This window comes from Dermochelys coriacea, chromosome 1 (genome assembly GCF_009764565.3).
Source record: "Dermochelys coriacea isolate rDerCor1 chromosome 1, rDerCor1.pri.v4, whole genome shotgun sequence".
NCBI lineage: Eukaryota > Metazoa > Chordata > Testudines > Dermochelyidae > Dermochelys > Dermochelys coriacea.
Genome location: NC_050068.2, coordinates 197,886,413 through 197,913,112, shown reverse-complemented (window position 1 = coordinate 197,913,112; position 26,700 = coordinate 197,886,413). Strand labels below are relative to the sequence as shown.

Sequence of the window (26,700 nt, the reverse complement as noted above, 5' to 3'; positions counted from 1 at the left end):
AGACTTGACATGTCTCCTGAGAGATCCAAGTATGCGAATAAATACGGCATATAGCTCTTAGTATGAGTCATTCAAACTCAAAAGTCCAATTCAGGAGGTTTGAGGTAGTTTGATATTTTTTTCCCAGTAACCCATAGGCCCCATCAATACTAGGCCAAAAGGCACCGCAGCCAACTCTTGGTTGCCATCACTCACACTTGTGTTGCCTTTGGAAGGCTTTGCATCCACACAGTGAACCAGTGTAGCCTATAACCCACATGTAGATGGAAAGGCACAGATATTGCAGATACATTCATTCCTCTGGTCCTTCAAATTCTATCTCAAAATACAGCACCTTGCCTTTCTATCTAAGGCCCCCCATCACCAAAGTATCTGAGTATTTAATTTATTTATCCTCACAACACTCCCATGAGGTATGGAAGTGCAATTATCCCCCTTGTACAGACAGGGAAATGAGACACAGACAGGAGTAACTTGCCCAAGGTCACCTAGGATGTCTGTGGTGGAACAGTGAATCAAATCCAGGTCTCCCAAGTCCTAGACTAATGCCCTAAGCAGTGGACCATGTAGCCACTCTGACTCAGAGTCCCACAGCAGTCTCTGTCCTTAGTTCCCCACTGGACAATTCCACAGGGAGTCTTTAGGGCCTGATTCTCCATTGTCCTGCATCTTGTGCAGCCCTTTACACCAGTGCAAAGGGAATGTAAAATGCTACCAAATCAGAATGGCAGCTTGTGTTTTAAACCCACCTTGTGCTCAGTTTGAACTGCAGTAAATGACTACACAAGGCCCAGGGCAACACAAAATCAGGCCCACAGGGCCCAGCAATTGTTCTGCCCCATCTGGGGAGGCAGCTTTGGCCTTCAAACAGTTCTGTCACCGCAGAGATCCTTTTACTAGCACTTGCAATTCCTTTGTTGGACTTCATTCCTATACACACCTCTAGCACAAGGGCATCCCATGGCAGATTTGCCTACAGCTAACATGTGCACCAACGACTGGTACTCAGTACAGTATTTGAAGACAGCATGCTACACTCCCAGGTAGAGCGAGACTGTGGTTTTGGGCCGATCTCTCCATAGAAGCTGAAACTCACCCCAGAGCAGAAGGACCACACATGGTCCTTGCACCATTTGAGCCCTTGAGTAGCAGCCATTTAGAATGGATGGATGCAGTGCTACTGTTTCTGCTCTATAGGCTCAGTCCCCGCTTGCCAGGAGAGCAGTGAACACGGGGACTGTGCTTGGCCCAGGGCTCAAGTGAGCAGGTTAATGCTCTTTGCACCCTTGCCCTTCATTTCTTTGTGCACTGGAGCAGTGCTAAGCTCATTCTAGCCCTGATTGTGGGAGATGAAGTGACCTTGGTGAAAGACAAGTGATCTGGCCTTAGACTCTAAGATTCTATGAACCAATGTCACTCCATGTTGTCTGACATTGTTCACAATAGATCATAAAAAAGATTTCTCGGAAGAGCCCTGTTTCCTGCCAGGCAGGGCATATTTTTTAATACCAGCTGGAAGAACAGAGCCAAAAGTTATTTCATAAAGTCAGTTAAGCCTCAATAAACAGCTGTACCAGTTTCTGACCACTGTCAATATATCCATTCTCCTTCTCCAAATTACAAGCCTGTTTCATATCAGAGCGTGCACCTTCCAGGCATGTTTTTGTGGGCAACTCTCCATTGTTATTGACAGTTGATGCACTCAGCAGCAATAAATATGAATTAGGACACACATTTTCCTTGCCACTCTCCAGGCTGTGTGACATTGGGCATCTCTGTAATGGAAAGATAAAAAGAAACCTAGTTTAAAATAGATTACGAAGGATTGGCTTATATATAAGCAGTGCCTAGGGCTGCATTGGGTTGGATTGGTTTTTTTGTTAATTTGGCAGGGAGTGTTTGAAACTACAGCCCCTTTGCCTCTTTTTGACAGATCAGTGTGGGACTATCTGCTTGGCAGTCTGCTCTAACGTACATCTGTCCTGTCTGGTTGGGCGCTCCCCCCAGTTTGGAGTGTCTGTACATGGAATATGAAGAGGATGATGATATTTCCTTTGCAAAATGGATGAGCAGTTTCTGGGGTCACAGCTTGATTGATGAGAATGAGAAAGAGGGTAGAGGCTACAGGAAACGACAGACGCGAGCCTTTAGTGAAAGGAGAGCCTCCCTTCCAGTAAGAAGTGTGTGTGTGTGTTGAGGGGAGGGTGGGGATAAGTGCCTCATCAAGGATCTGATCTTGAGATACTGTGGTGATGAATGTGCTACACATTACTGAGTAAATGCAATTCCTGTTGGCTACATTGGGAGGTGTGGGTGCTCAGCATCTCTCAGCATCAGGCTCCTGGTACCTTTATAATGAAAGAAAGAAAGTTAGCTCCGTGCCAGAAAAACAATTAAGGTATCTCAACTGGCTGAGCAAAATGTTTTCATTCCTTAAAAGTTTAAGCCATAGGGTAAGTTAGGAGGTGTATATAGGCTGTGCTCACAGCATAAGGGAATGGATGTGCTTTAATTATTTATTGAATGAGGATGAGTTCTGTAAAAGAGGATGAAGGGAAAGTGAGGGGGTTTAGGGTTATTTCCTGATGGGTTTGGTCCTGGAAAATAGGATTAAGTTATCTCAGGTTTCAGAGGGGTAGCCATGTTAGTCTGTATCAGCAAAAACAACTAGGAATCCTTGTGGCACCTTAGAGGCTAACAAATTTATTTGGGCATAAGCTTTTGTGGGCTAAAACCCACTTCATCAGATGCATGGAGTGAAAAATATAGTAGGCAGGTATATATATTATAGCACATGAAAAGATGTGAGATGCCTTACCAAGTGCGGAGTCAGTGCTAACGAGGCCAATTCAATCAGGGTAACAAGAAGGTGTGAGTATCAACAGAGGGAAAATTACTTTTTGTAGTGACCCAGCCATTCCCAGTCTTTATTCAGGCCTAATTTGATGGTGTCAAGTTTGCAAATTAATTCCAGTTCTGCAGTTTCTTGTTGAAGTCTCTAAGGTGCCACAAGGATTCCTTGTTGTTTTTAGATTATCTCAGATTCTGCTCCAGCTTTGGTGAGTGAGCTATTGTATAGATCCTTTGTTGTTTAAGATCTATTTTTAATGTAACTTTTTACACAGAAATAAAATGACTAATTGTTCAAAAACGCATGACAGGAATGCAGCCAAGGTTTAAGCCCATGTGGAAGGAGTATTCCAGAAAGATTTCTATCCAGGACTCCCTACTTCACTGCTTTTGCTTAGCCATCTCACCTTCTTCTTCTTGTAGAGAACAAACTTGCTCTCCTTTTTTGGGCAAAACTCCCACTGACTTCAATGGAAGACTTTTCTGAGTAAGGAGTGCAAAATTGCACTTACAAAAAAAAAGACAGTAATCTCCTAAAACACTGCAGTATGGCTAATGTGGACTGACACACCTTTTTATAAGGTGAGCCAGCACAGAAATCTGTAGTATAATTATATAAATATGTTATCAATTTAAGACCCTGATCCTGCAAAGCCTTAAGCACCTGAGTAACTTTGCACACATGAGCAGTCCCACTAACTTCAAAGAGACTATTCTCATATGTAAAGTGATGTAGGTGCCTATATCTTTGCAGGATCAGGGTCTAATTCTGTAACTATTCTGAATCAGACAAGTCTGACCCTGCTATCCTTGGCACCACCTGTCTGCGTGTATAATTTCTCTTTGAGGTCAGACTAGATGATCATAATGGTACCTTCTGGTCTTAAAATCTATGAATCATTGAAATGAAAGATGCTAAAATATATCAAAGCTTACTATTGTATTGTGGAGATCCAGCTCTTTTTGCAAGCAATTTTCTGCATTTACCCCTTGTGGAGACTATATTGCCTTGCTGAATTTCATCCACCCAAGCTGAACCCTTGGTTTCTTTTCTCTGACGTATATTATGCTGTGGGGGGTTTTCATTGTTAAAATAGGTTTTCTTTTTTAAAAACACTCTACTTTGGTACTTTAGTCAAATTCAGGAGACAGGTTGAAGCTGTAACCCAGATTCACCAGTTTTGAACTGTCCAGTTAAATTCATTCTTGGGCCAGATCCTGGGATGGAGCTATGCTGAGTGACTTCTCCATCTTAGGGTGTGACCCAGAATATATTTATATAACCATAAGTTTAACACAACCTTTCCTAGAACATTAAAAAGTTTGTCAATTTTGCTGCCTGTGGGTTTTTCTCTCTCAGAACAGTATACATAGGAGTCACACATCATACTTAAAGTTAAACATGTGCTTAAGTACTTTGCTGAATAGAGATGGTTTCCTGAATCAGAGGTGCCTGGAGTATTTTCTAGATCCCTGTGCTTTTGTAGTAAAGTGAGAGAGGACTGGGATTTTTCCCAGAGGCCACAATAACCAATCAATGAGAGTTATGCTGTTAACTTCAATGGGACGTGGAGTTGCCACTTCTAGTAGTGTCCTTGGATAAATTAATCTCAATTCAGTGGAGTTACACCAGGGATACATTTCACCTGTTTTGTTTCTCAGTCTCAGAACAATATATATTATTTGAGACTAGAAATTTCTGACCTAGAAACCTGACCAATTTGTAATGAACAAGGTTGAAAAATTAAGCCTGTGATCTGTTTCTAAAACTGATCCAAATAGTGGCGCTTGTAGTTTCTTAGAATCCTCTCCTTTAGCCATTTCATGCATTCACTGTGTGCCATAATCTCCCATGGCAGACCTGCCATTGAATGCACATGGTCACTTATGCAATGGGCAATACAAGATATCTATGTCTAGCCATGTATGGACAAAGATTTGTAAAACAACTCCCACTGCTAACTGCTATAAGAAAATAAATAATAATTTTCACTTTTCATGTCAGGATCCTAGTATACTTCATAGACATTAATGAGATGAACCTCACAACATGTCTCTATGTATTATTATCATTCCCATTTTGCAGAGAGGAAGCTGAGTCATGGGATAAGAGGGAAGGTCCTCCCATGGATTGGTAACTGGTTAAAAGACAGGAAACAAAGGGTAGGAATAAATGGTCAGTTTTCAGAATGGAGAGAGGTAAATAGTGGTGTCCCCCAGGGGTTTTTACTGGGACCAGTCCTATTCAACATATTAATGAATGATCTGGAAAAAGGGGTAAACAGTGAAGTGGCAAAATTTGCAAATGATACAAAACTACTGAAGAAAGTTAAGTCCCAGGCAGACTGCGAAGAGCCTCAAAAGGATCTCTCAAAACTGGGTGACTGGGCAACAAAATGGCAGATGAAATTCAGTGTTGATAAATGCAAAGTAACGCACATTGGAAAACATAATCCTAACTATACATATAAAATGATGGGGTCTAAATTAACTGTTACCTCTCAAGAAAGAGAACTTGGAGTCATTGTGGATAGCTTTATGAAAACATCTGTTCAATGTGCAGCGGCAGTCAAAAAAGCTAACAGAATGTTAGGCATTATTAAAAAAGGGATAGATAATAAGATAGAAAATATCATATTGCCTCTATATAAATCCACGGTACGCCCACATCTTAAATACTGCGTGCAGATGTGATCACCACATCTCAAAAAAGATATATTGGAATTGGAAAAGGTTCAGAAAAGAGCAACAAAAATTATTAGGGTTATCAGAGTAGCAGCCGTGTTAGTCTGTATTCGCAAAAAAGAAAAGAAGTACTTGTGGCACCTTAGAGACTAACAAATTTATTTGAGCATAAGCAATGCATCCGATGAAGTGAGCTGTAGCTCACGAAAGCTTATGCTCAAATAAATTTGTTAGTCTCTAAAGTGCCACAAGTTATCCTTTTCTTTATTAGGGGTATGGAGCGGTTTCCGTATGAGGAGAGATTAATAAGACTGGGACTTTTCAGCTTGGAAAAGAGACAATTAAGGCGGGGTTATGATAGAATTCTATAAAATCATGACTAGTGTGGAGAAAGTAAATAAGAAAGTGTTATTTACTCCTTATAGAACAAGAACTAGGGGTCACCAAATGAAATTAATAGGCAGAAGATTTGAAATAAACAAAAGGAAGTATTTTTTCACACAACAGACAGTCAACCTGTGGAACTCCTTGCCAGAGGATGTTGTGAAGACCAAGACTTATAATAGGGTTCAAAAAAGATCTAGATAAGTTCATGGAGGATAGCTCTATCAATGGCTATTAGCCAGGATAGTCAAGGATTGTGTCCCTAGCCTCTGTTTGCCAGAAGCTGGGAATGGGCAATAGGGGATGGATCACTTCATAAATACCTGTTCTGTTCATTCCCTCTGGGGCACCTGGCATTGGCCACTGTTGGAAGACAGAATACTGGGCTAGATGGACCTTGGGTCTGACTCAGTATGGCCATTCTTATGAGGCACATAGAGCTTAAGTGTTCAGTGTCACTCAGTGGGTCATTAGCAGATTTGGGAACAGAACTCAGGAATCCTGGCTCCCACACTCTGCTCTATTAGGCCTTACCACCTGACTAAAATCTATGCTGCCACTCCTTCCCAAAAAATCTTAGTTGGATACCATGGCATACGCTTGCCTGTACGCATGAGTCAGTGCTACACATGAGAACTGCCATCAGAAATTCTAGAGATCTGTTTCAAATCCTTTGATTAACTCAGTGACCACTGCAAACTTTAAATACAGTGGGTTATGATGCTTTGCTGAAGGTCCTGAAATCAGCAGCTGTGATCTTTTTTTTTTTTTTTTTTTTTTTTTTTTACACATTTTACCATCATTTATCATCCATCATTAAATATAATCCAGCTCAGGCCAAATTCCTTTTGCTGAAGCATTTTATGCATGTGTCACATATGCAAAGACAATTAGTCCCCTCAGTGCCAGACACAAATGAGACATGTGCCCTGTTCTGGGCATTTGCAAATTATAAAACTTTATCTCCTCAGGTTCTCTGAGTGCAAAACTGAGTTATGTGGAAGGCAGAAAAGGAAAGAGAGTTTATTTCTATATAAACGTGTCCACTTTCCAGAAGACATTGCTACTCACAGAGATGAATTTGATAAGCAAGCAACATAAGTGCAAGGGTAGAAATCATATAAATTTAGGGCTAGAAAGACTTCAAGAGGTCATCTGCTCCACCCCCTTGCACCAAGGCAGGACCAAGTAAATCTAGACCATCCCTGACCATACCCTATTCTTAAAATCCTCCAATGGTGAACACTCTACAACCTCCCTTAGAAGCTTATTCCAGTACTTAACTATTATTATAACGACATTTTTTCCTAATATCTAACAAAAACTGCCCTCATTGCAGATTAAGCCATTTATTTTTTGTCCTATCTTCAGTGGACACAGAAAACAATTGATCATTGTCTTCTTTATAACAGCCCTTAACATATTTGAAGATGTTGTCAGGTGGGTCTTCTTTTCTCAAGACTAAACATGCCCAGTTTTTTAAACATTTCCTTACAGGTCAGGTTTGCTGAGTTGCTGCTGTTGAAATTACTGACACTTTATCTATGGCAGTGGTTCTCAGCCTGCAGGCTGTGGGCCACTTGCACCGCAGTCAGCACACAGTTGCGGCCCATGTGACATCATCAGGGCCGCACTGGTAGTATATATAGCGTGTGGATGCGGCCCACATAGCACATGGAGAGCTGCATATGCGGCCCACAATGGAAAACAGACTGAGATCTATGGAGAAGCAAAACCAAGTCAGACTGAAGGTTTGCCTATCACCACCCTATTAAAGAAGACAAATCTGATTCTAGGCTCAAACCATTTTCAGGCACAGAATGCTTGGTTATGAGGCTCTTCAAGGGAAGTAAAGGGATGGACAGATAGTTCTAGATTCTGAATGTCTGATGTGCTGGGGCCTACACGCTCCAAACCTACTGTGATTCTTGAGTAGGCCTCAACAAAAGTCAAGAGTAACGTTGGTACAGTGAAGAGCAACTCTGTCTATGGGAGCTGAGAGAGCTTAGCGCCTCAGAGCATGAATAATTTTCTTCAACAAAAATCTGTGACTTATAAAAGGAAAAACATTTTATATTCTGAGCTATCCAGTCAGCATAAATCCTGCTTGTGATGACTGGTGCTCACTGGAGGCATCACCTAGTGGATAGGGGTCAGACCTTTAGTTGCCGCATCTCTACTTTTTCCCCCAGACCACCTCCATGCCTGGTGTAAGTCTGTCTTCTCTTTGTTTGGGGTGGAGTTGACCCGGGAGTCACAACAATATGATTATATAGATTGGTATTTAATATGGCCCTGACTCAGTGATCTGCACCGAGGCCTACTCAGTGATCTTTAATGTGGCCTATTCAATGATCTGCTCTGAGGCAGATACATATTTTTGAGGAAGACCTGTTCCTTAGCTGGAGCAATTGTCACATCTAGTATGTGCTTTTCAGTCTATCTCTTGCTTTAGACCTTGTTCTATAATTCCACATTGTGAACGCAAATTTTTAAAATGTGTTAATCAAAAAATAGAATATTTTCAAATACTATAGAGAAAGAATGATAGAATATAATCCTAGATCTCAAAAGTCCTGTTTTTGCCCAAATCTCCCAAGAATACTAATTGATGCACACATTGACCCAGGAAATAGACTCAAAAGCTATAATTTTGTTCAGCTTAACATAGTATGTTTACTTTCCCCCCAAACTTAATTGATTGCTTTGATGTACTTTTAAACCATAATACAATATGACTTAACAATAAATACAGCCATATTGACCTGTTTGAAATAGCTATGCTTCAAAGTAAAAATAGTTTGACCAGAATCATTATAGCTTTTCTCAAAAGTGATCGTACTTGTGCTTACTGAAGGAAGTTATGTTTGGAAATGAGAACTGAGAGGATACAGTACAAGATGAAAAGCCCTGAGAGCAAGGTGGTTCCATCTGTAGTAAAAATGTGGGGAAAAGGGTAAAGATTTTCAGAATTCTACTGCAAAAGTGGGATGTACAAGTTAACAATTAGCAGGCCAGTAAGTCACAAGAAAAATCTATATAACAAGATTCCAAGAATGTCACTCTATGTGTCGCTCCGAAACCTGTTATGTCTATCAAATCAGTGTGAAATTACTGAAGCAGCTACAAGCATGGATGAGAGCTCTTTTTGTTCACAATATCACCAGGTTCAATCATCACCAGGTTTCATGGTCTGTTAGCATGAAATTTTCAAGTTCTCAGCCATTTTGATTTAACAATTATGCCCTTGTGGTGTACAGCTACAGTGAGGCATGAATCTATGACATGCCAAAAGTCTTAGACCATGTGATATCAGAGGTAACTCAACCAATCTCCACTCTTCCCTCTACAGTTATTTGCATGCAACAGTTTCATTGGTTGTATGAGGGAGACTGCACAGATGGTGGATTACATGGTCCAAAAGCCACACCTGTGTGTCCAACTGCCATGCGCACAATCCAACACAAATTTCCCTACACATCCTTAAGCCAGACACAAACCAATGCAATCACCTACACAACACAACCAGCATACACAATAAACCCAAACACACATAGTGCCTCGCTGCAGAACATACCCCTCATTTGCCACCTGCACAAATTTACACATCTTTGCACGGCAACACAATCAGCACACACAATAACCCCAGACATCACTCTGAAGCCTAAAATGTGTTTTGGGTTAGTGTGAAGCTATGGAAAGAACTACACATGGTTGAGAATATCACCAGGTTCAATCGTCACTGGGATTCACAGTCTGTTACTGTCCAATTTTTAAGTTCCCCATCCTTTTGAGTTTGATACACTGACTCTACTAATTACACATGGGCTTCAGCTTGGGATTTTAATTACTGCCAGTGTGTGTAAATCGAAACAACCAATTAAAAAGTCAAAATCCATGTATACGGGACTGTCATATCTTGATGAAAAATGCATAGCTCTGTCTTGCTTCAAATATGGCAGTATCTGCACCTGCACAAATGTAAATGTCAGTGAGATTATTTAATTATTTATTTATGTTTAGTCCCTTGGAGTCTGAGTGAAGTCCACCCACTCCCTGCATTGTTAAAAATCCACTGAAACTGGTTCATGCCATGCTGGTACAACTGGATTTTTGCAGGCAGCCAGTTATTGCTCCCAAGAACAGCCATAATGTGCAAGGTGCTTTCTGTAGTAAGGTCCGTTATTTGTCTAGGATACAGGATGTTGTAGTTTGGCTTTTCACTGACTCTTCCTGTGTTCAGATAGACCACACCAACATTTGTGGGTTTTATGGATATTTTCTGGGTCTCATGTTTGGGACCATTTTTGTATTGTATGTCAGTGTGGATGCTCCCAGTAGGTTTAACTTTGCGCTACTACCGCTAATAAGAGAGACCTGAAGACCTTTGCAAATAACAGTACCATTATTAGTGCATCAGACCCAGAATGCACAATTCATAAATTCAGTGGGTGTAAGAAATCAGAGAGGAGAGGCTCATAGGTTCTATCATGACTCCAAGAGCTAGAGTCATGTTACGGAGAGTAGAAGGAGGTAAATCACTGGAGTAGGATTAGCCAGAGACAGCAGACATCAGATTAGGGTCTAATTTTAAGAGGCACAGAACACCAGATGTAGTCAATGGGAGCTGCAGGTGCTCAGCGTATAAGAAAATCAGGCTCCCAATGCTTCTATGTATATGGGGAACAGGGGAGAGTGAGCTCCACAGTGGCCGTTGCTAGACCATTGCTCTGCAGCTGCTTACGAGCACAAAGAGGAGTGGGAAAATCAGGTTATGGCCAAGGCCTCAGCCATGCGTGCTCTGGAGCAGAAAGTGCTTCCAGCCTGACTGTGTCCCCTCCTTGCTGGGTGCTGCGTGGGATCACTGTGTGGAAAAGGAAACTGTGCATTAAGCCTGTGGGTAATGCACAAGCCCCATTCAGAAAATAGATCTCATATTTAATGCTCTTTCTCATCTTTCTTAGAATGAAAAGGAGTACTTGTGGCACCTAGAGACTAACAAATTTATTAGAGCATAAGCTTTCGTGAGCTACAGCTCACTTCATCGGATGCACCGAATGCATGCACCGATGAAGTGAGCTGTAGCTCACGAAAGCTTATGCTCTAATAAATTTGTTAGTCTCTAAGGTGCCACAAGTACTCCTTTTCTTTTTGCGAATACAGACTAACACGGCTGCTACTCTGAAACTTTTCTTAGAATGTATTTCTAGACTGTGGGACAGACCCTCAGCTGGTATAAATAAGTGCAGCTTCCTTGAAATCAATGGAGCTACTCTGATTTACAACAGCCAAGGATCTGGCTCCAACTTCAGAAAGACACTGTTAACTATTTTGAAGGCTACATAATACTTAGTACTTAGACGTCACTTCAATCTCCTTTACAGACATTGAATTAATCCTCACAACATCCTTGTGAGGCAGGTCAGTAAATGTTATCTTCTTTGGACAGCTGAGGAAACTGAGCTACAGAGAGTCCAAATTTTTCAAACTTGGGTGTCTAAAGGTAAGGCACCTAAACGAAGGCTACATCTATGCTATGAACTAGCAGTTTGATTCCCAGTTCACACAGACATACTCACACAAGCGCTCATCAAACCGGCGAACTAAAAATACTAGTGTAGCCTCAGTAACATAAGTTCAGGCAGGTTTGTGCACAAGGCAGCCAGCCCATGCTACCCTCACTGCCCATGCTACCATGGCTATGTTATTGTTTTTAGTGCGCTAGCTCAATGAGAGCTAGCACAAGTATGTCTACACAAGCTGGGAATCACTCCCTGAGCTCACAGATAGATGTAGCCACAGTGCCCTGATTTTTAGAGGTGCTGAGCAGCCCCAATTGCAGCTGGAGTCAATGGAAGCAGAGAGTGCTCAGCACCTCTATTAATTAAGATATTTATTTGAATGCCTAAGTTTAGGTATCCACAAATGAAAAATTGGAATAAAGGGCAAATTCTGCTCCAGTCTCTGTGGAGGGTCCCTTGGCAGGGTGGTTCATAGCACAGGGCAGTCAGGCTACAAGAGGCTGTACAGCATCCTTCATTCATTCTGTAGCAGAGTTTGATGTACATAAAGGCTGCTCTGCTTTTATATGTAGTACTGAACATTGACCTCTTGTATTGCAGGCCAAGCTTTCGTCCATCCATATGACAAGACTTCATGCATCTACCAAAACCCCATCTTCAAGCCATTTGAGGGGCTGCAAGGAATTTCAAGAGGGCCAAGATGTTAAATGCCATTGTCACTTGAAGGCATGCAAAATATCCTCACCAGATGGCTCAGGATCAACAAGTAGATCAAACTCGATCCAGGAATTTTCAGAATCCTTTGAGAAGCAACTGCATTTCAAAATCAAGCGCTCAGTTTCTTTGGTAGGTAACCACCATTACAGGGTGCTTAGTCCACATAAGAAACAATGAGCCAAATTCATCCCATTGACTTCAATGGGTATATACTAAGGATGCATTTGGATTAGTCTCTGAAATGAGGCAGTTTGTACAGTAACACAAACAGGCTTAGTTTGATAATATATTATTAGCCTGAACACCTTTAATGTAGTGCAATTCTCTATACCAGTTGCTGGTGGGATTCCAAAATAAGGCAACTAGCTGGCCTGGACTGACCATGGCAGTAAGATGTTTTAAATGGATTCTCCAGCTGTGCCAATGAAGTGTTACAATATTAAAATTTTGCTGCTTTTTATAGCTGGCCAGGTAGCTGCTCACCTTAGCTGTGAAACTCTGCCCTCTTTCCCATTGCTACTGACCTGTTTAACCATATAGAGTGTTGCTCATAACACTCTGAACCTGAAGCATAGGCATTTTACTATATTTTCTGCTTTTCTTGTCTTGATGACACAACTAGTTTCTGACTTTGCTGTCTTATAGTTCCATTTCCCAGGATTTAACACATATTCTCCTGTTTTAACTATTCATAAACGTGGAGAGAGAATAATACATTTTAGCATTTTTTATTTTCAAGGCCTTTCATAAGAGGAACACAGTTAACTGGGAGAATAACATGAGGGGGAAAGGAGTCCAGGAGAGCTGGCTGTATTTTAAAGAATCCTTATTGAGGTTACAGGAACAAACCATCCCGATATGTAGAAAGAATAGTAAATATGGCAGGCACAGGGCAGTCAGGCTTAACAGTGAAATCCTTGCTGATCTTAAACACAAAAAAGAAGCTTACAAGAAGTTGAAGATTGGACAAATGACCAGAGAGGAGTATAAAAGTATTGCACAGGCATGCAGGAGTGAAATCAGGAAGGCCAAATCTCACTTGGAGTTGCAGCTAGCAAGAGCTGTTAAGAGTAACAAGAAGGGTTTCTTCAGGTGTGTTAGCAACAAGAAGAAAATCAAGGAAAGTGTGGGCCCCTTACTGAACGAGGGAGGCAACCTAGTGACAGAGGATGTGGAAAAAGCTAATGTACTCAATGCTTTTTTTGCCTCTGTCTTCATGAACAAGGTCAGCTCCCAGACTACTGCACTGGGCAGCACAGCATGGGGAGAAGGTGACCAGCCCTCTGTGGAGAAGGAAGTGGTTTGGGACTATTTAGAAAAGCTGGATGAGCACAAGTCCATGGGGCCGGATGCGCTGCATCCGAGAGTGCTAAAGGAGTTGGCAGATGTGATTGCAGAGCCATTGGCCATTATCTTTGAAAACTCATGGTGATCGGGGGAGGTCCCGGATGATGGAAAAAACTAATGTAGTGCCCATCTTTAAAAAAGGGAAGAAGGAGAATCCAGGGAACTACAGGCCAGTCAGCCTCACCTCAGTCCCTGGAAAAATCATGGAGCAGTTCCTCAAGGAATCAATTCTGAAGCACTTAGAGGAGAGGAAAGTGATCAGGAACAGTCAGCATGGATTCACCAAGGCAAGTCATGCCTGACTAATCTAATTGCCTTCTATGATGAGATAACTGGTGCTGTGGATGAGGGGAAAGCAGTGGACGTGTTATTCCTTGACTTTAGCAAAGCTTTTGATACAGTCTCCCACAGTATTCTTGCCAGCAAGTTAAAGAAGTATGGGCTGGATGAATGGACTACAAGGTGGATAGAAAGCTGGCTAGATCATCGGGCTCAACGAATAATGATCAATGGCTCCATGTCTAGTTGGCAGTCGGTATCAAGCAGAGTGCCCTAAGGGTCAGTCCTGAGGCCGGTTTTGTTCAATATCTTCATTAATGATCTGAAGGATGGCGTGGACTGCACCCTGAGCAAGTTTGCAGATGACATTAAACTGGGAGAAGTGGTAGATACGCTGGAGGGTATGGATAGGATACAGAGGGACCTAGACAAATTAGAGGATAGGGCCAAAAGAAATCTGATGAGGTTCAACAAGGACAAGTGCAGAGTCCTGCACTTTGGACGGAAGAATCCCATTCACTGCTACAGACTAGGGACCGAATGGCTAGGCAGCACTTCTAAGAAAAGGACTAGGGGTTACAGTGGATGAGAAGCTGGATATGAGTCAACAGTGTGCCCTTGTTGCATTTTGTGCTGTATAAGTAGGGGCATTGCCAGCAGATCAAGGGATGTGATCGTTCCCCTCTATTTGACATTGGTGAGGCCTCATCTGGAGTACTGTGTCCAGTTTTGGGCCCCACACTACAAGAAGGATGTGGAAAAATTGGAAAGCGTCCAGCGGATGGTAATAAAAATGATTAAGGGACTGGAACACATGACTTATGAGGAGAGGCTGAGGGAACTGGGAATGTTTAGTCTGCAGAAGAGAAGAATGAGGGGGGATTTGATAGCTGCTTTCAACTACCTGAAAGGGGATTCCAAAGAGGATGGATCTAAACTATTCTCAGTGGTAGCAGATGACAGAACAAGGAGTAATGGTCTCAAGTTGCAGTGGGAGAGGTTTAGGTTGGATATTAGGAAAAACTTTTTCACTAGAAGGGTGGTGAAGCTCTGGAATGTGTTACCTAAGGAGGTGGTTGAATCTCCTTCCTTTGAGGTTTTTAAGGTCAGGCTTGACAAAGCCCTGGCTGGGATGATTTAGTTGAGGGTTGGTTCTGCTTTGAGCAGGGGGTTGGACTAGATGACCTCCTGAGGTCCCTTCCAACCCTGATATTCTGTGATTCTATGAACTTGAATCACACTGCCTGAAAAGGTTTTACTTATTGTTGCAAGTGAAACTTAAGATTACTAGAACTGAATAAACAGAGCGGAAATATTTCTCTCTTATTTTCCAATTTGTTTACTTTGCATTTAACAATACTTTGTGTATAGTCATTTTCAGCTATCTGTGTGAGTCTTTCATACAGCAGTATGGGAGAGAAAATCTTTTTTACAAGGAGATGTGATTGTAAAACCACAAAAAATTGGTAGATGGACTCTGGAGCAGATCCAAAATGAGCAGAACCTGAAATGACTTTTAACTCTTTGTTATTTTTTGTTTTGCTAAATTTCAGGTTGATTCTGGTTCAGCAAGGCATTTAAGCGGGTGTCTTAAGCATGAGATTTCAATAGGACTACTCCCATTCATTACATTCAGTGGGCCCACTCACATGCTTCAGGATTAGGCACTTGCTTATATAAGTTGCTGAATTCAGCCCCAAAAAGACGAGATTGGCTACCCTATTTCTTTCATAGACAAAAGCTATTTTAAAAGCACTGATTAAAATTCCAAGTTGTGAATTCTTAGGGTCAGATCCTCAGCTGGCATTAATTTGCAAAGCTCCATTAAAGTAAATTTGGCTACAATGGTTTCACCAGCTGATCTGTAGTTTTAAAAAAGTTGTAAAATATCCTTTATTTTGATGACTTAATATAAAGTGGAGTATGGTACATGGAGAAGAAAAGGCTGGCAGTGGGGAACAATATGGGCCAGATTCTGACTGGCTTTGAGTGGTGGGACAGAGAGGAGATGTGTCATAAATGTCCTTCGTTTTGCTTGTGCTCCCAGGCAGGAACAAGACACAAAATCACAAAATTATTCTTTTACGTAGAGACTCGGTTCCTGGGTTAGTGTTTTTTGTGTGTGGTGTGTGGTTGCTGGAGAGTATTTGCTTCAGATTGGGGGGCTGTCTGTAAGCAAGGATTGGCCTGTCCTTGCTTACGGACAGCCCCCCAACCTGAAACAGGAACCTATCCTTGCAACAAAGCCCGTTGCCAACTGTGTCCACATATCTATTCAGGGGACACTATCATAAGGCCTAATCACATCAGCCACACTATCAGAGGCTCATTCACCTGCACATCTACCAATGTGATATATGCCATCATGTACCAGCAATGCCCCTCTGCCATGTACATTGGACAAACCAGACAGTCTCTACGTAAAAGAATAAATGGACACAAATCAGACGTCAAGGATTATAACATTCAAAAACCAGTCGGAGAGCACGTCAATCTCTCTGGTCACTCGATTACAGACCTAAAAGTCACAATTCTTCAACAAAAAAAATCAAAAACAGACTCAAATGAGACACTGCTGAATTGGAATTAATTTGCAAACTGGACACCATTAAATTAGGCTTGAATAAAGACTGGGAGTGGATGTGTCATTATACAAAGTAAAACTATTTCCCCATGTTTATTTCCACCCCCTACTGTTCCTCACACGTTTTTGTCAACTGTTGGAAATGGCCCACCTTGATTATCACTACAAAAGGTTTTTTTTCTCTCCTGCTGGTAGTAGCTCACCTTACCTGATCACTCTCGTTACAGTGTGTATGGTAACACCCATTATTTCATGTTCTCTGTGTATATAAAATCTCCCCACTGTATTTTCCACTGCATGCATCCGATGAAGGGAGCTGTAGCTCATGAAACCTTATGCTCAAATAAATTTGTTAGTTTCTAAGGTGCCACAAGTACTCCTTTTCTTTTTGCGGATACAGACTAACATGGCTGCTACTCTGAAACCTGTCAAAATATGAGAGATAATTTGAGAGTGCACTTGAACTTGGATTTCAAGTTTAGCCATGAGAATTCCTATTTCTCTGAACACTATAAAAGTCCTTGAGGTGGCATTCAATCCATCCTTGACAGTGCAACACAGGAAAGATACATGGGAAAGAGGTAATCCTATTCAACCTCATTCTTTTAATGTATCGCTTCCCTCTTGAAAGTTGCATTGATGACAGCTTATCAACACCTTCAATACCTGTGTTTGGGGAGGTCTTCAGAACCAACAGAGAACATCATCAAGGAATGTGGAGGCTTCATTACAACCTGGATCAAGTGAGAGAGTAGCAAGACAGAGGCTGGTCTGAAATCCCAGGGCTCCTCCTCCCTCATGGCCCTTCAGATGGGTGATCCCAGCCTGTAAGTGTGCAGCATACCAAAGTTATAGGGGAACACATGTTGCACCCTGCTGGGTTTTAGGTGACTACTGGGGCCATGAGTTTGAGAGTCATTTTAATGCTGATTTGGCACAGGTAGGTGACCAGAATTTTTATAATATCTTTTTGATTAAATAAATTATGAGTTTTTGTCACTCTTTTGGGGATTTGTTTCTAATTTTCTCCATTCTATTTTCCTTTCAGCAACCTGAGGGCATGCAGGAGAGGAGAGCGAGGCTGTGCATGTCCAAGAGCAGATCTCACAAGAAAGAGGGAGGGAAGAGGGAGCCAAAGAAAGAGCAGAAGGAAGAAGAAAGACCAGAGATTCCTGCTGGAAAACAAAGCAAACAGCTTCCATCCAAAACAGGAATTAAAAAGAGAGATTTCTGCATAAACGGTTACAGTGTTTTGGAGCCATTTACTGAAAGAGTAAAGTGAGCTTTGTCATTTTGTTTTGACTAGAAGGAAGAGGCCAGTTAGCTGAAGTAAAGTAAACCCTAATTTTTAAAATAAAATTATTACAGTGATACCTTTGAAGCTGTGTTTCTATTGTCCTCTTTTTACTTTCTCCATTAGAAGCATGACACTTTAAGGAGAGTGGGTGCCTAGCTGGATCAAGATTTAAGTGAGCCCTGCATCATTTTAATCTGGATTTCAGTCAGATTTAGATTTAGCACAGCAGTGGACATGCTCATTTAAGAGGAGAATGCACACAGGTTGCAGAGCCATGCAAAATCACATGTAACCCACTTCATTTCAATTTTTGTTAAAAATTGGAAACTGAGCCCAGCCTTATCAAGAGGTTTGAGAAAGAAAACGTCACACAAACTGCCAAGCGCTGCACAGCTCTGACAGTTGGTTTGGTTTGTCTTGTAAATGAAACATTTATTTCTTTAACCACCCCCAAAACATTTATTGAAGAATATATCACTCGCTCTGTTTAAATCCAGCCTTGCTGCCCCCCCCTTGTTATACCTCATTGCTTCATCCCACCACATTTCCTTACCCTTTACTATCCCTCCATGTTACCCTCCATCTCATCTCTCCCCACCATGCCCCCAAAGTCAATTTCCCCACCCATGAACTAATGTGCCCTCCCACTTCTACCTCCCATGCCTCACTCCCTATCTACCTCAATCTCTCTTGTGCTGGTCCCCGCCCCCGCCCCATTTACTGTCTCACTTACCCACTCCACACTTCCTGTGAACCCTTGTTGTCTCATTTCTGACTTTACCTCTCTTATACCCCTGTAATCCAAAGACTTCCCCAATAAAACCAGACAGATGGCCTTCCCAACTATCCCTCACCAATCTGTGTTCTTCAGGGAGGTTGCCAAGAGAGAACACTGCTCCCACAATCCAACAAAGCATGAATGTCCAGCAGAAGGGTAGCAGCCTTTTAACCTTACCACTTGTTCCCCTTCCATGATTAGTGTCTTTGCCAAATGAAGGGAGCTGGGCTCCTGGTCTGCCTTTTGTAAGCAGGGCCTAGAGAACCCCATCTCCCAAAGTATGAAGTTTCCCTGTACTCAGGGAAAAGTCCCACCAAACATGGATTTCCTTCTGGGCACAGGAAAAATCTGCCCAGGTGATGGGACTTCCCTCAGCAGAGGAAAAAAAAGTACTAGATAAGTTCATGGAGGATAGGTCCATCAATGGCTATTAGCCAGGATGTCCAGGGATGATGTCCCTATTCTCTGTTTGCCAGAAGCTGGGAATGGGTGATGGGTTGGATCACTTGATTACCTGTTCTGTTCATTCCCTCTGGGGCACCTGGCATTGACCACTGTCACAAGACAGGATACAAGGCTAGATGGACCTTTAGTCTGACCCAGTATGGTCATTCTTATGTACTTATGTAACACTCCCCATTATGGGAAGGGCTTCCCTAGGTCTTGCCTATAGAAAACAGGGACTGGGTAACACTATTAGGAAAGATGAAAGGCTAATGACACTACAGGGAAGAGTAAAAAAAAAATGTTGGTTGTCCTAACTGTGAGTTTTCCATGATTAGCAAAAATCTTGTCACTTTAAAGCAAAGTAGAGCCTTAATTTTGAATTTCCAAACTTTTAAAAGTTTAGGTTGTCTGTAAAGCTTTTTAAAAACTTAGCTTCATCTTAATTCCTTGTTTGTTTGGGAGTATAAAAAAGGTTATTGACCTGTAGTTAGTGTCTGTTAAATGTTTTTCCTTTGTATCAAATGTTATAAAATTAATAAACACAAATGAAAGAACTAAAGATGTGCTCATTGACAGTTGTCATTAGTGGGTTTCTTTGAGGTTCAACCTGGAATTTCACACAGTCCTTCTGTCATACAAAACTGCCATGCTGATGCAATTTTCTTTAACTAAAATTTAAAAATTATATTACACAAGAATTTAGGATAGATGCTGTCACAGCTACTGGGTGAGCTATGATTTGGACTCCTTTGCAGTCCCTGTTCAGTGTACCCTTCAGGTGGCAGGCTTCACCTCTCTCAGGGGTAGAAACCTGCAGTTCAGCATTGTTAGACTGGTTCTCTGGGTTGCAGTCCCCCCTGTTTCCCAAACATGTTAATGTGACAGGGCCAGCTCTATTTGGTATCTGCAAGAAACTTCCCTCCAGGACCATGAGACCAGTGGCTGATTAAAATTATTCAAAACAGCTTCTTCTTCCAAACCAATGTCTTGCCATTTGTCTTTCGCCAAATAAACAAACAGAAAAAAAGGTTAAAGGCCTATAGGCCGGGTCTTACCCAAAGCTTAATTATGAATTGCAAATTGAAGTAGATGTGGGAAGCTGATCTGGAAAAAAACAAGTCATGTGTTCCTTCAAAATGCTCATAAACAACTGATATCGATGAACTGAGCTAGTTTTAAAGCAAAGGCCTCTATCACTGGAGCTAATGAAGAATTAGCTAGCTGCAGGAGTAGGTGTTTTAGCTTCTCTGTGGGGCAGTGACTGAAGGGTGACATCACACATGTCTATGCACATTTTAACGTCAGTACACTACATCTCCCCTGGCTCACTGGGGATAGGTTATGTCTATTAAAATAATTTCCTCTGCTGTGTTTCCTGACACCTGAGACTGACTAGTATACTCTCCTGTGGGAAGTGAATCCAGGGGTACACAGATAAATTCTTCTGTAATAGGCATCTCAATAGCAGGATCCATCTGTAACAAGATGATTATCAAGAGGACTATCAAAGATGATTATCCATCCGTAACAAGAAGACTATCAAACCAGTTTACCGTGTCGCTACCCACACTTTTAGGTTTGTGAATGTTCAGCGTCACAGCTGAGTAAAAATAACCTGATGCTTCTGATGTATTGTTTAATCAAAGCATGATTTTGAGGATGGATCAAAGTCCAGCTACATATGTCTATAATTAAATGTAACAGCTGACAAGGACAGCATGAAACCATTGATACATTTATACACTAGCAACACATTCTAAGAAAAAGGGGGAAATCTGTAACAAATCAAACCAAACCTCAGAGCCACTATATACATAAAATAGAATATGAAATAAACACAGCAAAAAAAAGCTAATATTAAATATGCAAACATACAAATGAATACATTTGCGTTTGTTCTCAGATATATGAAATAATACTGATGGACGCCCATGCCAGGCTCTGGGTTCTCTCAATGCACACACATTGCATACAGTCTCTAGATATATTCATACAGACTGCCTAAAATTATCCACTAAGAAAACCAGTCATAATCACAGGATATGCAATTATCCCATCATCCACCAAAGCCCTGGAAAACAGAGAGGTCTTGTAGCATGTCCAGAAGAATAATACATCCAGGGTGGGGTGGACTAAGCTGAGAAGTGAATTCCAAGAGTCAGGGAACCTTCACAGAGAATCAGTTCCCTTTCTTTAATATTGTGGCCTTGTGTATACTACGGGGGGAGATTGATCTAAGTTACACGACTTCAGCTATGTGAATAATGTAGCTGAAGTCGACGTACTTAGATCTACTTACCACGGGGTTCACACTAAGCTATGTCGAGGGAGTTGCTCTCCTGTTGACTCCCCTTGCGCTTCTTGTTCAGGTGGAGTACAGGAGTTGACAGGAGAGCGATCTGCGGAGATTTAGCAGGTCTTCATTAGATCCACTAAATCAACCACCAATGTATCGATCGCCGTGTGTCAATCTCCCGGTAAGTGTAGAGAAGCCCTGAGGCAGCTCCAGCTTACCCTCTATTTAAATGAATGAAGGAATAAACTCATTCATCGCAGCACACATCACTAAGGATCTGATTTTCATTTACAGTAAGGCTGCTTTACACTGCTTTGGTTATTTACACCCACTTTAAGGCCTTTTAACACAGCCCAGTGATTAATTTGTAACAAAAGAGGTGCCAGGACTCAAGCAATTAGGCGCTGGGGCTAAGGCAATTTTTTTACTTTCATAACTGATGCCACAAGCCCAGAGGTGCCGGAGCTGTGAACTGCCCAAGAGGTGCTGAGGCTCAGCCCTGGCAAGCCCAGGCACAAATTAAACACTGACACTGCCGGAGTGGTATAAAGTGACTTTAGGCAAACAAGAACCAGACCAAAAGTGTGACCTAGCTTAACAAAGTCCATCTGGCTCTTTTCCTTTTCACAGACCTTCCTTTGCTAGTCTATTGGAGGATGTACCCACTCTGTGGAACTGATGGGCCAGACTCCACTCTTCCTGCAAGGAAGATCTCTCTGAATCCAGGTCACCAATCATAAGCCCAGTATGACCCCTCCTGAGCGATAGGCAAATACAGCTTCCCTCAGCAGTGTCTTGTCTCTATCGCCATGCAGAAAATAGCCATGAAGAAGTTGTAAAGGGTGGATCATAGCTTTATCCACAACCAGCTAATATGTTTTCAAACATGAGTGTCCTTATCCATGCTAATTGCACAATTGTGCTTAACATCATGATGTTTAAATTTGGTTAGTTAACATATTTTCTAACATGATGCATTTTCCCAGGGTAGACAAGAACTTGGAGAAAAGACACAGGTGAGGGATGTATGACAGTTGTACTCAGCAGCAAGGCTATGGAGACCCTCCAGTCCTTCCCATATAGCATGGGGGATCCTACGCTAACTGAGCTTATTCTACTCATGGGGCTGAAGGTATGAATCAAAGAGAAGCTCTGCTTCTGCTCTGCAGCCCACAGGGAAGGATTCCTGGATGTCTTTCACTCATACACTTCACCAATGCCTCTCCAAGTTATTCAGGCTGGGCCCTAAGCACAGAATTTGGTCCTTAGGAGATAAATCTGCTAACAGATCTACACAGCAAATCTCAGCGGATATTCTGGGCTCCCTGGATGCGCAGAATGCCAGTAAAAAGGGCTGCCATGATGGCCTTAAACCTGGTAGATCTGCTCCCTGGAGGCTCTCTCATATGGAGATGCTGGGATAGCAGAGAGCAGCCCTTAATGGTTTCTACAAGGGGCAGGAGGGAATCAGCCTAATTAAGGGCAGCCGCAGGATTGGGGTGGTGTGCAAAGGGCATCTTTGTGTCCCTCTCCCCAGCTGTGACAAGTGCTACTCATCCATAGTTGGGGACCTGGCCATTTAAATTAATAGATTTCTTTATGCATGGGATAAATTCAATCCCAGGTCAATAGAACTCAGATCTCAGCTGTAAGGTAAATAAACATCATATGTAAAGCCACTCTTTGGTCTGCTAACTTATCTGATACAGTCCGGTTACTCAACCACAAGTAGTTCTGGGTTGGAGTCATCCTAAGACTGACAGTAATTTATGTTCCTTTGAAGGATGAAGATTCGGATCCATGTGTTATTTGTCACGATGATCTCGAGACTGGCAGTATAGTAGAACTTCACTGCATGCACAGCTTTCACAAAGAGGTACTGCAAGAAACTCAAGGGACCCTATTCCCTGTCAGTGATAGTTACTTGGAAGAGGAAGGATTCCATATATGACCTTCCACAACAGCAACTAGACTTTGACTGAGCCCCTTCTACTGGTGATTGAGATGGTGGGTGGGGGTGTGGAAGCTGCTGCACTGCTTGATGCTCCTCCTACACTGGATGAATTCCTCAGTGGCCAGCTAAGCTGCCTCCATGACAGCTACTAGAGGAGTGGGACAAAAATTGCAGGGCCAGATCAGAACCTCTGTATCCAGTGTGTATTTGTTCCTGATATCAATTGGTTGAAAAATAATTATAGCAAAAGAATGGAATCTGGAGGTCTCAGTGGAATTGGTACTGGGATAGGGATAAGAGGGTTTAACTTCTAGACTCTAGTTCAAATCTGTCCCAAAACAGAACTGGCCAAGCATTGCTATAAATGTTGGATACTTGGTGTGAAAGAGTTTGGTGGGTTTGGTACAATCTTCAGTGGACAGCTGATCACCTGGCAACAACCAGTAGCATAAATGGCACCCTTATTGGCACTCTCAGCAAAGTGACCAAGGATCAAATTAGCCATAGAAAATGTATCATGTCCCTAGAAATGATCTCCCTACGTGATATTTTAGGCATAATGGCTGGGAAGCTTGATACTGCTGCTTATATTATACCTCTTCTGTGGATAAACATAGGACCTTAGTCTCAAGAACTGTTAATCTAGCACTAACTAACTAACTAACTAAAGAGAGAGAGAGAGAGAGATCTTATACTCCTGAAAAATTAAAATTGGGTCTGATCCTGATCTTACTGAAGTCATTTCAATGAAAGCAGAATTGAGTCCAATAACTGCATTCATGGAGGAACTCATGGAGGATGAGTGAGATTGTGAAGGACCAGAGAAGGGGACCTGGGGAATTATAGACCAGTCAGTATAACTTCAATACCTGGAAAGATACTGGAAAAAAATATTAAACAAACCATTTGTAAACACCTAGAGGATAACAGGGTTACAAGGGATAGCCAACATGGATTTGTCAAGAACAAATCATGCCAAACAAACCTATTTCCTGCTTTGATAGGGTTACTGGCCTAGTGGATGGGGGGAACAGTAGCCAAAATATATCTTGATTTTCATAATGCTTTTGACACAATCCCACCTGACATTCTCATAAGCAAACTGTGGAAATGTGGTCTAGATTAAATTACTATAAGGTGGGTGAACAACTGATTGAAAGACCCTACACAAAGAGTAGTTATTGATGGTTCACTGTCAAGCAGGGAGGGTGTATCTAATAGGGTCCCACAGGGCTGAGTCCTTGGTCCAATACTATTCAATATTTTTGTGAATGACTTGGATAATGGAATGGATAATATGCTTATAAAATTTGCGAGACGACATCAGGTTGGGAGGAGTTGCACACACTTTGGAGGACAGGATTAGAATTCAAAATGATCTTGAGAAATTGGAGAATTGTCTGAAATCAAGTAGACAAAATTCAACAAAGTTAAGTGTAAAGTACTACACTTAGGAAGGAAAAATCAAATGCACAACTACAAAATGGGGAAGAACTGGATAGGTGATAGTACTATTGGGGTTTATAGCAGATATCAAATTGAACATGGGTCAACAATGTGATACAGTTGCAAAAAAGGCTAATATCAGTCTGGGGTGTATTGACAGGTATGTCATATGTAAGATATAGAAAATAATTGTCTCCTTCTACTAGGCACTGGTGAGGCCTCAGTTGGAGTATTGTGTCCAAGTCTGTCTGTCGCACTTTAGGAAAGATGTGCATAAACTGAAGAGAATCCAGAGGAAAGCAAGAAAAATGTTAAAAGATTTCAAAAACCTCACTTTGGCGGGAAGGTTAAAAAATGGGCATGTTTAGTTTTGAGAAAAGAAAACAGAGGGGGGATCCTGATAGCAGTCTTCAAATATATTAAAGGCTGTTGTAAAGAGGAAAGTGATAAATTGTTCTCCATGTCCACTAAAGGTAGGACTTAATCTGCTGCAAAAGAGAAAGATATTAGATATTAGGAAAAACTTTCTAACTATAAGGATAGTTAAGCCCTGGAATAGGCTTCCGAAAGAGATTGTAATATCCCCATCACTGGAGGTTTTTAAGAACAGGTTGGACAAACACCTGTCAAGGATGGTCTAGGTTTAGTTGGTCCTGCGTCATCGCAGGAGGCTGGACTTAATAAACTCTTGAGGTCCCTTCCAGCTTTATTTTCTATGATTCACTGAATACATGGGTTTTTATGCTGCATTTTAAAAAAAGGTTAGATCAAAGCTTTAGTCATGTATGGGAATTTACCAATCATCCCCCTCAAAAATCCTGGTAGTTGAGTGTCAGTGCAACAAGTTTGGATTGCTAACTTTCTCTTTCCCATATTCTTTTCCTCCAACAGTGTATCAAAAAGTGGCTGCTAAAGAAACCAACCTGCCCAACTTGTCGCATCCATGTGCTCATGTCAAAGTCTGTTTTAAACATTCATCAATCAGGATGAAAAGGGAGCTCAGAAGGACTCCATAGAGGACTCATTCAAAGTTCCATTTCATTTAGAGAAGAAAAAACAAAAAAGAATTGTCATGCCTTAGATCACAGGGTACAAGGTAGTTATAACAAGTACAGCTTTTTTTTAATGTTAGAAATCAACTTTAAAGATCAAAAATGACTTAAATGAAAACCAACTAACACATTCTGCCTGTGCATGCCACTGCAACATGTGAATGTCTGTGGAAAAAGAGTGAAAAAATATTTGTTTTTACAATTGTACAGACAACTGTAAATAAAAATCACACATTTGCTACAAAAAGAAATAAATTTAATGGTGAATTTCACTCACTTTTGTTAAATGGCTGGATGATATGATTATTGTACAATAGGGGGAACTCTTTAATCCATATTGAGAGAATTAAGTGACACACTGGCATGAAGTTAAAAATTTATTATAGCGCCACGGAGAGACTCTGGATTGACAGATATTACAATGAAAGCAGGAGCAGTGATGCTGTAATATTCCATTTTTCTCTAGACTTTCCCCACATTAGTCTTTTCAATCTCAGTATATTAATCCTATTCATTTTTTGGGTTCTAGGTTCCCATGGCTATTATGAAAATCTGTTGACTAGTTGGTCAATCTGATCATAGTGCTCTGGGCTGGTTGAAGGACTGATTTAAAAAAAAAATTGCCTATGCAAAAGACACTTCAAGAAGATATATCAACAGAATATAATTCCACTAGCAGTGTTTAAATTATGGTAGATGTAGTGATACAAAATGAGAAAGGGCAGGAAATTATTGTAACTATAATCATATACAATTCAAATCTAAGGCTGACTCTCATCTCATGTATCCCATAAAGTCAAATTATGCCCTTGAATGTGCATGCAGGAGTCTCACTGGTGTGGATGTGAGCAGCACGTGTTGCGGGGCAGAATTTGGCCTGTTGCTTAGGGATTGGAGCATATATTGAGTTGGTCAGAATGGGATATTGCTGGTTTGTCTAGAACTGCCCTCCATCTATATTCTCTAGTCACTAAATCATTATGGAAAGCAATTCCCAAGCTATACATCAAATCCCATAGGCCAAATTCTTCCATATCATCACTGATAGATTTGAAATATTGC

The 26,700-nt window shown here is 41.4% G+C and overlaps 1 protein-coding gene across 2 annotated transcripts; it reads left to right on the top strand.

Moving 5' to 3' along the window:
• The first annotated feature begins 1,938 nt into the window (after positions 1 to 1,938).
• LNP1 (leukemia NUP98 fusion partner 1) lies at positions 1,939 to 25,807 on the top strand. 2 transcript variants are annotated; one of them, XM_043511418.1, is made up of 4 exons: positions 1,939 to 2,173; positions 12,042 to 12,287; positions 22,970 to 23,062; positions 25,478 to 25,807. In XM_043511418.1, the coding sequence occupies exons 1-4, from the start codon at positions 2,024 to 2,026 to the stop codon at positions 25,574 to 25,576; spliced, it is 588 nt and encodes a 195-aa protein (XP_043367353.1). In that variant the 5' UTR covers positions 1,939 to 2,023; the 3' UTR covers positions 25,577 to 25,807. The 2 variants fall into 2 exon arrangements, with proteins under 2 accessions (XP_043367353.1, XP_038252289.1); XM_038396361.2 differs by lacking the exons at positions 22,970 to 23,062; positions 25,478 to 25,807 and adding an exon at positions 17,417 to 18,934.
• Positions 25,808 to 26,700: the final 893 nt, after the last annotated feature.

What these genes read in the sequence shown, in the direction of transcription:
- LNP1 (XM_038396361.2), top strand. Translation starts at nt 2,024, where the DNA reads ATGGAATATGAAGAGGATGATGATATTTCCTTTGCAAAATGGATGAGC. An exon ending in AAAGGAGAGCCTCCCTTCCA is followed by an intron (nt 2,174 to 12,041) that starts GTAAGAAGTGTG and finishes CTTGTATTGCAG; the next exon opens with GCCAAGCTTTCGTCCATCCA. An exon ending in TCAAGCGCTCAGTTTCTTTG is followed by an intron (nt 12,288 to 17,416) that starts GTAGGTAACCAC and finishes TTTTCCTTTCAG; the next exon opens with CAACCTGAGGGCATGCAGGA.